The sequence below is a fragment of the Populus trichocarpa genome, chromosome 13 (assembly GCF_000002775.5).
Source record: "Populus trichocarpa isolate Nisqually-1 chromosome 13, P.trichocarpa_v4.1, whole genome shotgun sequence".
NCBI classification, from domain to species: domain Eukaryota; kingdom Viridiplantae; phylum Streptophyta; class Magnoliopsida; order Malpighiales; family Salicaceae; genus Populus; species Populus trichocarpa.
The window spans coordinates 7,805,377-7,814,771 of record NC_037297.2 but is presented as its reverse complement, the minus strand read 5'-3'; the positions used below and the strand labels follow the sequence as shown (position 1 = coordinate 7,814,771).

General features: G+C 33.1%; 1 protein-coding gene across 1 annotated transcript; it reads left to right on the top strand.

Annotated features, from left to right (window-relative positions):
- Nucleotides 1-338: 338 nt before the first annotated feature.
- On the top strand, nt 339-5,452 carry LOC7493923 (probable protein phosphatase 2C 33). Its single transcript, XM_002319232.4, has 5 exons — nt 339-1,498; nt 2,648-3,037; nt 3,135-3,252; nt 4,483-4,706; nt 4,815-5,452. The coding sequence occupies exons 1-5, from the start codon at nt 1,244-1,246 to the stop codon at nt 5,274-5,276; spliced, it is 1,449 nt and encodes a 482-aa protein (XP_002319268.3). The 5' UTR covers nt 339-1,243; the 3' UTR covers nt 5,277-5,452.
- The last annotated feature ends 3,943 nt before the right edge of the window (nt 5,453-9,395 follow it).

The following is a 9,395-nucleotide window of genomic DNA, read 5'->3' as shown; positions in this document are numbered from 1 at the left end:
ATCTTGTTTCCATTATGTCTGTCTTTTTTGTCTTGAGATAGTAACCAAACATTACTTAATACATATATTTTAAAGGTTTTGTCTAGTTCCAACAATTACAACTCAATATTGTTTTGGAATCATAGAAGAATAAGAGAATTAACTTTTTAATTTATGTATATCTATAATATCCACAAGGATTTTAGCCCAATTTAATATATCTAACCTATTCGGATTAAAAAAACTTTTAAATAGATTAGATTTATATTTTGTAATATATTAAAAATTAAATTTAAATATGAGTAAAAACCCGACCCATAATGTCTCTTTGAAGAACATCTTTCTCTAGAAATTGCCTCTCCCTCTCCTTTTATGAAGAGCGAAATTTGTGTCGTTTTTCTTCTCTTCTGTGTTGTTAGTGGTCGCTATTATTTCTGCTAATCCAATCCTGCTTTCCATTTATGGTTATTTAGACATTAGATACATATACACATACACTCCCTCTCTCTAAACATTCAATCTCTCTCTATCTGTCCATTTTTCTTGGGATGGTCTTACCTCTATGAATGTAGTCTTTTTGTGCCCATCAATGCTTCTTTACTCTTTTGAAATTTTGTTGCTGCCCAAATAGTTTTTTTTTTTTTTTTTGTCTTTTTCCTGGGCCTGTCTTGATTAAAAAAAACACAACTTGATCTGGTCAAATATTGCACTTTATGGGTGGTTTAGGGAAGATTTGAAGCTCAATTTTATCAACTTTGCATTGAGTAAAACATATATATTCTCATATGATAGATCTTCTAACATAGATCTGTTCTTTATGAAATATATGCCCTTTTGTAGTATTTTTTAATATAAAATGGAAAGGACGGGAGTGAAGATTCTTATCCCTTATCTCTAGTGCTTCGTCAACACCAAAAAGGGTCAATAAAAAAACACCTTTTCCTTGTGTGCGGGTAAGTAGAAAGCTTTGGATTTCCCTTCTATTTGGATTCTTCATTCTGTTTTGGTGGATTGCTTAATCAAGTGCTCCTTGTTTCAAGTCAAATCTAAAGCTTTATTTCGGTATTTAGGCTATAGAATTCCAAAGGGTTTTCTTTTTCTGAGGTTTACTATCCAGGTGAATTTGGTTGATTAATCCAACCATTCCTAAAACAGTTTTTAGGATCTTCACCAATCAGTTCTTACGGATCCTTCTTCTGAAAATAGTGGTTGTGATTGTCTAGCTGGTCTGGAGTGCATATCAAATATCATCAGGGCCCTCAGGATGGGGTCCTGCTTGTCTGCAGAAAGCAGGAGCCCTCGCCCTGGTACGCCTTCCTCTCCTGCCTTTGGCGTCAGGAAGAGGAAGAAATCTAAAAAGCGTCCGGGGTCTCGGAATTCCTCGTTTGATTTTAGGAGGGAAGAACCACTTCATAGGATTCCAGGAAGGTTGTTCTTAAATGGGTCTAGTGATATCGCTTCATTGTTTACCCAGCAAGGCAAGAAGGGAACTAATCAGGATGCTATGATTGTTTGGGAGGTTAGTTCTTTCTTCACATTCTTCTGTTCATTAAAGGATTATTCTCATTGAAATGCTCATAATAATAATAGAAATTTGCAATATATTTTAATCACCTTAATATTTCGCTTCTTACCTCTACAAAATAATTATAGTTTGTTATTTTCTTGAATGCATTGTTGCTATCTCGATGTAGTTGCTTGTGCAGTCAACGCAATGGTAGTTAATTAATTATTCCACTTACAAGTCAGTCTGTCATTCTTTTTTTAAGAAGTAATTACTTGTAGCTTCTCTAGTGTCTTTCTTTCAGTATAGTAGCGAATCATTGAGTTGTTTCATGAAATTTTGCATCAATGATAAAAATAAAAAACAAAAAACTTGACACCCTCTATCTACCTGCATTTACCATGTTGAGCCTGAGTTCAGAAACAAAAGATTCCGCTGATCCCATTCGTTATCGATTCCGCTGAGTTCAGAAACTCTCTATTTGTTTTGATCTATCATACCATCATCCTATTATCCTTATTGGACAAGGGTTTGTTCCTGTAAGGTAGGTAATCAATCAATCAATTGTTTCCTTGTTGTGACTATTTCTTACTTTCATGTGATGTGTCTATATTGAAAATGAAGCATATCCTGCTTCTGGTTGGTCTGGATTAATTGTAGTGAAACACTATCATCAGTTCTGGGAGCATGACAATCTCTGCAGGGTTATGTCTGTACGCACTATGATGGAAACTTTAATGTTTATCTGGTAATTAAAATCATACGATGAGATTGAATAGATCTTCATTCTTGTGTTGTAATGGGCTTATTTTTGGTATAGTTTATAAATTTGTTGTCATTGCCATACATTAAATATTTTTCCTTCTTAACTTGGATAATTGTACAAGCTATCTATATTTTTTGGAGCCTGGCTATTATGCAAACTCTATTTGTTTGTTGTTTCTTCAATGTCATCTAAGTATTTCAGATTAAGAACTGCTAATATTATCTCTGCCATGCAATATTGCTGGTCTCTTCTCTGTATTAGAAGTACAATGTTATTTATTCTCTGTGCTTTAACCTGAAATCAAAGAGAAAACAATAAAGAGAATAATAATTATAAATGAAAATAAATCACACCCTTTGAAAATAAATCTCACTCTTTGAAGCTTTGTACACTTCCAGAATTTTGGCTCTAGGACAGATGCAGTTTTTTGTGGTGTTTTTGATGGCCATGGACCTTACGGTCATATGGTTGCTAAAAGAGTGAGGGATTCTCTCCCCCTGAAACTGACTGCTTATTGGGAAATGAATGCAACCAGTGAAGCTGTTCTCAAGGAGATCAGCCTTAATACCACAGGGAGCATGAACTCTGAAGACACTTCCTTTATATCTGCTGATGAAGAACCTAGAGCCTCTGTTGATCTCGAGGATGCCGAGAAGCACCCGGAAAATTTTCAGACTCTGAAAGAGTCATTTCTGAAGGCGTTCAAAGTCATGGACAGGGAACTGAGGGTGCATGCTAATATTGATTGCTTTTGCAGTGGGACAACAGCAGTTACTTTAGTCAAGCAGGTTTCTACTCATGAAGACCTTAATGACATATAGCATACTTAGGATCTTAAAATTTCGTGGCTTACTTCTTGATTATAATTGTCTGATGTTTGTGTAGGGTCAATATCTTGTCCTAGGAAATGTTGGGGACTCAAGAGCTGTACTTGGTACAAGGGACAAGGATGATTCTCTTGTTGCTGTTCAGTTGACTGTGGATCTCAAACCAAATCTTCCAGGTAGCTCCCATCTTCATTATCTGTCCATAATGAATCTTTTCAATTGTATCTTTTATTTTATTATTATTATTGTGTATGCTGTTGGTGTGCTGTGAGGTCAGGAGTTTTATTAGGCCGGAATGGTTTGTCCCTCACTTACAGTTGATGTTGTTGAAGGAGAGAAGTGGCAAATTCTTATGTCATATATATTGATATAGCTTTCCTTTTTCTATCTCCATTGGTACAAGGAAAATCAAGACATGCAGTAGAGTACAAAATCCTATGCTCTAACATGGATTATAGGCTTGCATATTCTGATACATAGTTCAAATGTTACCAATATTCCTTGATGATCTAGATAGCATTGCTGATTGATTTGTGTGTTTGATCTGTGGTCCATTTCTGAAGCAGAACACTGGCAATTTATGTTTTCAAAATTTGATTGACATTGAATCACATTTTGTTCTATTTAACTAAATATGATCAAGAGAAAAGCTGAGGGAGCATGATGATTGATGACCTAAGATATCCTATGCAAAGAATACTTTTGTTGTAAGAGAAAAATGGTGCCAACAATGGCAGAGATCAAGCATATGTGTGGTATAAATTGCAAGTGAAGGTTGTATAACGGGCAGGACAAGGAAGAACTAAATGATCTTGAATATATACTGTAACTGCATTAGTCCAACCATAATTGATTGGCAGGTAAATTACTAAAAGGACAGACGGCGTAAGGCTTAAAGGATGTCATTTGAGTGGTCAACATGTATCCTAATTTCTAGTCCCCTCTTTTCTTTATAGACAGTTGCAATCTCAAATCTTCCTGCATAAAAACTATCAAATTGTCTCGATAGCAATACATGAATGGTTGTCAACTGGACAAATGTTTGCCAAATAGGGCTGTGTTAGCATGTTTGCCGCTAGTGTCTTCCATTTTTGTTGGCTACTGTTTTGGAACATGTGTTTACTTGCTATATGGGTCTATGGTTTCATTGCCCAAATCCCTAAACCAAGGCGATAGAGAGAGCCCAGGGGCTGTAATCCATGGTTTTCAATATCTGCACAGTCTTGTATCTGAATTTCAACAATAATATGTTTCATTCTGCTAACTACAGAGCATTGTTTTCTGTTATCAGTATGTAAATCTGTGCTCTGTGGCACCACTACTGTGGCTGCATCTGCAATTGAAAACTGTGCTGTAATCAAATCTCGTAGTTTTTACTATCCTTTTTTTTTTTTGGTCTCCTACAGCGGAAGCAGAAAGAATTAGAAAGTGTAAAGGGCGGGTTTTTGCTCTTCAGGATGAACCTGAGGTAGCTAGAGTCTGGCTACCGAATAATGACTCCCCTGGCCTGGCCATGGCACGGGCTTTTGGAGATTTTTGCCTAAAGGATTTTGGTCTCATCTCTGTGCCTGATATATCTTATTGGCACTTAACTGAGAAGGATGAATTTATAGTGTTGGCAACAGATGGGGTAAGAGCCGTTCTTATTCTTAGATCATTCTCCGTTTACTGTATAGTCTATGAAATTAGCCTTCTATCTCTCATCAATGGGATCTTTTGCTGTTTTGATTTGTTTTAGATTTGGGATGTGCTCTCGAATAAAGAGGTGGTGGACATTGTTGCATCAGTGTCGTCACGTTCCTCTGCTGCGAGAGCCTTGGTCGAGTCAGCAGTTCGAGCCTGGAGGTACAAGTATCCAACCTCCAAGATTGATGACTGCGCTGTAGTTTGCCTCTTCCTCGAATCGAATGATTTATCTACTGCTTCCAATATCAAGGCGAATGAACAGCTTGCTTCAGTGGACCAAGCTGACAATGGCAGGCAGAAAGAGGATGATCTCCCCAGTCTAACCTGTCTGGACCACGCAGGAGGAAATGCAGAGGAAGATTCCACAAAACAAGATGAATTGCAATTAGAATGTGGAATAGAGTGGTCTGCTCTCGAAGGAGTCTCTCGTGTTAACACCATGTTGAATCTACCAAGGTTTGTGCCAGGAAAAGAGGGGAAGAAGGCCGCAGGAGAGGCAAAGACTCGGAAATGACAGAAGGAAGAAGGGGTGTATATATATATATTGGATTTATCAATTAATTTCTGTTAATGTTAGGTTTTCTACAGAAGGGGAAAAGATTGTTAGGGCCATTCTCTCAAAGTTTGAATTTCTTTTTTTAATCATATTCAGAAATGGACTCTTCTTCTTGGAGAAGATTCAAGATTTCACCTCTCTTCTTGCGGGTTTCTATTTTATTGGTTTTTTTTTAGCTGTGGGGATAAAGCAAAGCAACGTTATTTTGCTTCCAACCAATTTTGCCTAATCTGAGATGGAAATTGTCTGGAAGACTTATGATCTATAGCCCAATTTTGTACCCTAATTTGTTTTAAGAAAAAAATTACATTTTTTGTGATTTTTTTTTCATTTTTAGAATTTTAGCCATTTCTACGTGTTTTCATGCTTTTTAATATTTTTGTGAGTTTCAAGTTAAAAAATAAATAAATAAAAGATTGGCTGAAGAAGGAAAAAAAAAAAAAAAGCAAAAATGTTGAACTCATTTTTATTTTGTTTAATCTTATCCAAACTTGTATAATTTGGATTTAATTCAAAGGTTAATCCAATGATTTTAAATGATGAAAGAATCTAGCTAAAAAATCAATACATGTGCATTTATATAAAAGAGAGGTGCGCAAACTAGTCCGGATACTCACGTTAAACTAAAAAAAAAAAATTAAAAATAAACCTACATATAATAAATCCATTTACTCTCCTTTTATTTCCTAACATCTCATCTCTCCTCTTGACAATCCATGTTTTCCTCGCTAGTGACAAAGCAACTTGAGTTATAGTGAATCTCTTGTCTCCACACCTACACAATTGCTTAATAAATCAATATATTTGTAATATTTATATTATTTGATCTGGTTAAAATAAAATAATATAAATATTATAAATGATAGTGAGTAAAAAAAACCTATATGAAATAGATATTATGAGTCGGGATTTTAAAAACTTGCTCAACCCAACCTAACCCATATACTTTATACTTCTTTTATTTTTATATTTGATAGTTTATGGATTAAATATTTATTTTTATTTTATTCAGAAATATTTTGGTTCTAAAATTTTTTATTAATAGATTTTCTATTAGATTTCTTTAACGTAACAAAAAAAAAGCTTGTCTCTTTGTAAGAGGGGAGGGCAGTAACTAGAATTTAATAGTAGTGAAGGTATGAAAATTAGACCTAACATTAGGGGTGTCATGACACCTATAGTCCATGTTGTGGGTTTGCCTCTAAATGCAATCCCATGAAAATGATTAATATAAGCCTAATCCGTGAATATTTGTAATATTTATAAAAAAATTAGCCTAACTTGTGAATATTTGTAATATTTATAAAAAAAATTAAATTAGCCTAACCTAATATATCCAACCCGCTTGGATAAAACAAATTCAAATGGGTCAAGTTTACAAGTTGTAAAATATCAGAAGATGGGTTGAATATTATTTTGGATCCAAACCCGACCTAGCTATATCCATAAACACCCCTAGGCGTAATCATCGCTAGTAGCAACAACTTTAGTTAAGAGAAAAAAAAAAGTGATAAAGATACATCTCGATCTTCCTCATCAATTGATGATGATTGACACCACCTTAAGTGATTGTTGAAGAGGTCAAGAGGCATATGTTCAGCCTAAACACACACACCAACAACCATCGACAAGTGCGGTCAAGCGCCTCCACCAAGTCCACTTGTCATTGCCTATAAGCTCTCGTGCCTACTCTAGTTCTCATTTCTAGTATGTTTGTCTCCTTCTAAATTTCATTTATAATTCTTTAGGTAATTTTCATCATGGTTTTTTTTAATTTTATTTAATATTGAAGTGCTGTGGTCATACCATTATGTAATAACCGAAGGGTATAATGTTGTCGAGGAGCTTGTTAGAGTGATGTAAGATTAGTGGTTAATAATTTTGCAAAGAAAGTAGTAGCAAGGTTTTAGAATTTATTTGATTTATTTAGGATGTAAAGGTTTTTTTTTAGTGTGAAATTTATCTTTATTGTGTTGTTGTATCCATGGTTGATGTGTTGATTGTTTGATAATATGTTTTTTGTTGATTTCATTGAAATGATTTCCCAAATCATTACAGATATGATTTTCCTCCATGAGGATTTCTTAAAATTATTTCTTAAATTGTTATCAATTTGATTTTTTCTTGTTGTGAGAAAATTGTTTAAGTGGTTTATGAAATCATTCTCGATTTGATTCTCCACGTTGTGCATTAGTTTTTTTTTTCATGTCATTGCTAAAATGTTTTCTCTTGTTTTCAAGTAGAGTTCTGAACTATTTTTATGATTGTTAATGACCTGGTCATGTTTATTTTTTAGCAGAGTTTTCAAATGATTTTAATTCATTGCTGAAATGTTCTTGCTTGTTTTTCAAGAAGAGTTTTTAACTATTTTTATGATCATTATTGACCTGATCTTGTTCATTTTTGTACAAAGTTATTTGTTATAAAATTGCTTTTTTTTTTCTTTTAAGCAGGGTCTTAAATTGTCGAGTAGAGTTTTCAATTGATTTTTTTAATTCATCGCTAAGTTGTTCTATTTGTTTTCAAGTAGAGTTTTAAATTGTTTTTAAGTCATTCCTGGCTTAGCTCTGTTTATTTCGAATGAAGTTTTCGAATGATTAATAAATTAGTTGTTGAATTGTTTTTGCTTGTTTTAAACAAGTTGGTTGCGAATTTAATTCCTTAAACTATCACCAGTTTGCTTGTTTCAAGTTATCACTAGCTTCTTCTTCTTCTACTTTTTTGATGTATAAGTTCTAGAGATATGAATTTAAATTGATGCAATTTGATTTTATTTCTTCTTTATTTCATTTTCAAAATCAATCCTATTTTATTTTAAGGTGATTTGCAAATTCTTTCTTATATATGTTTTAGACATATCTTTGTTTAATTGCTTCGTGTTTTGTTTTCAAACCATATTGCCTCTTTACCAATTTGATTTGATTCTATGTTCAATATAAATATGACACAGATGGAACCAACACAAGAAAAACAACCACCATAAGAGCATATAATTATGCTGAAAAGGAATTACATAGAAATTCTAATTTAAAATTTTGCTATTGAATATTTTTATTCAATAAGTCTATGTTTGGTGGGCTAACCTCATTCGTATTGATGGAAAATTTAAGTGACTATATAGGAATATTAAAGGTGTGTCTAGACACAATTTTGTGTTTTAATTATGCAAACCCATCTCTAGAAACAAGTAATAATGGTTGATATGATGGAATCTATGGAGATGGTGGATTATCAGGCTCTTCATGCCAAAAAAAATGTAACGCTTCTCCATTGCTTGTATTAACTATTTATCTAGTGTAGTAAGTATGATTTTATGTATGTTTTTCTTTAAAGATAAATTTAATGATTTCTAGAATATTTATTAAATATTGTCTTACTAGGCATGCCAATCTATATGTTGTCAATTGAATTTTACTTAGAATTTAGCTGTAATATGGAAACAACTACTTTAATCAAACAAGAAGTAGGATTCTTGACCTCAAACTCTAAGAAAGGGATGTCTCTTTCAAGAAGCACATCCATGTAAAAAGATTAGGAGTTTAGGGAAATAAATTGTAGGAGTTTAAATATACTAAAAAGAAAAAGTATAAATCAAAACAAGAAAAAGCGTATGGTGCAAAAGATAAATAAATTAAATAGTAGAAATTGAATATGTAGGGTTGACCATTATTTAAAGTAGTATAGGCCTCATTTATATTTTTATAGAGTTTGAATCTTATTTACATAGGAAATTCTAATTTCATATAAATATCAATATCAAATAAAGATGTTTATTAAATCCTAATACAAACAAAACACTTTTCAATTGAAACTTTAATGATTCCTAGGCTAATCTATGAATTTTGATTAATTATTATGTTGAGGACTTCCACTCTAAATAGAATTGTATATTTAGTTTATCCACATGCATTTAATCTCTATCAATCAATTACTTTCTCTTTATTGATAATAAGTTCTAGTCGCTTGGTTGATTGGTCGACTACTTTTTCAACTTTTCTAGTCAATCAATGACTCTTCCAACTTGGTCAATTTTGTTGATTCACGATCGACTCCAGCTTTCTTCCCTTATTTTATCAT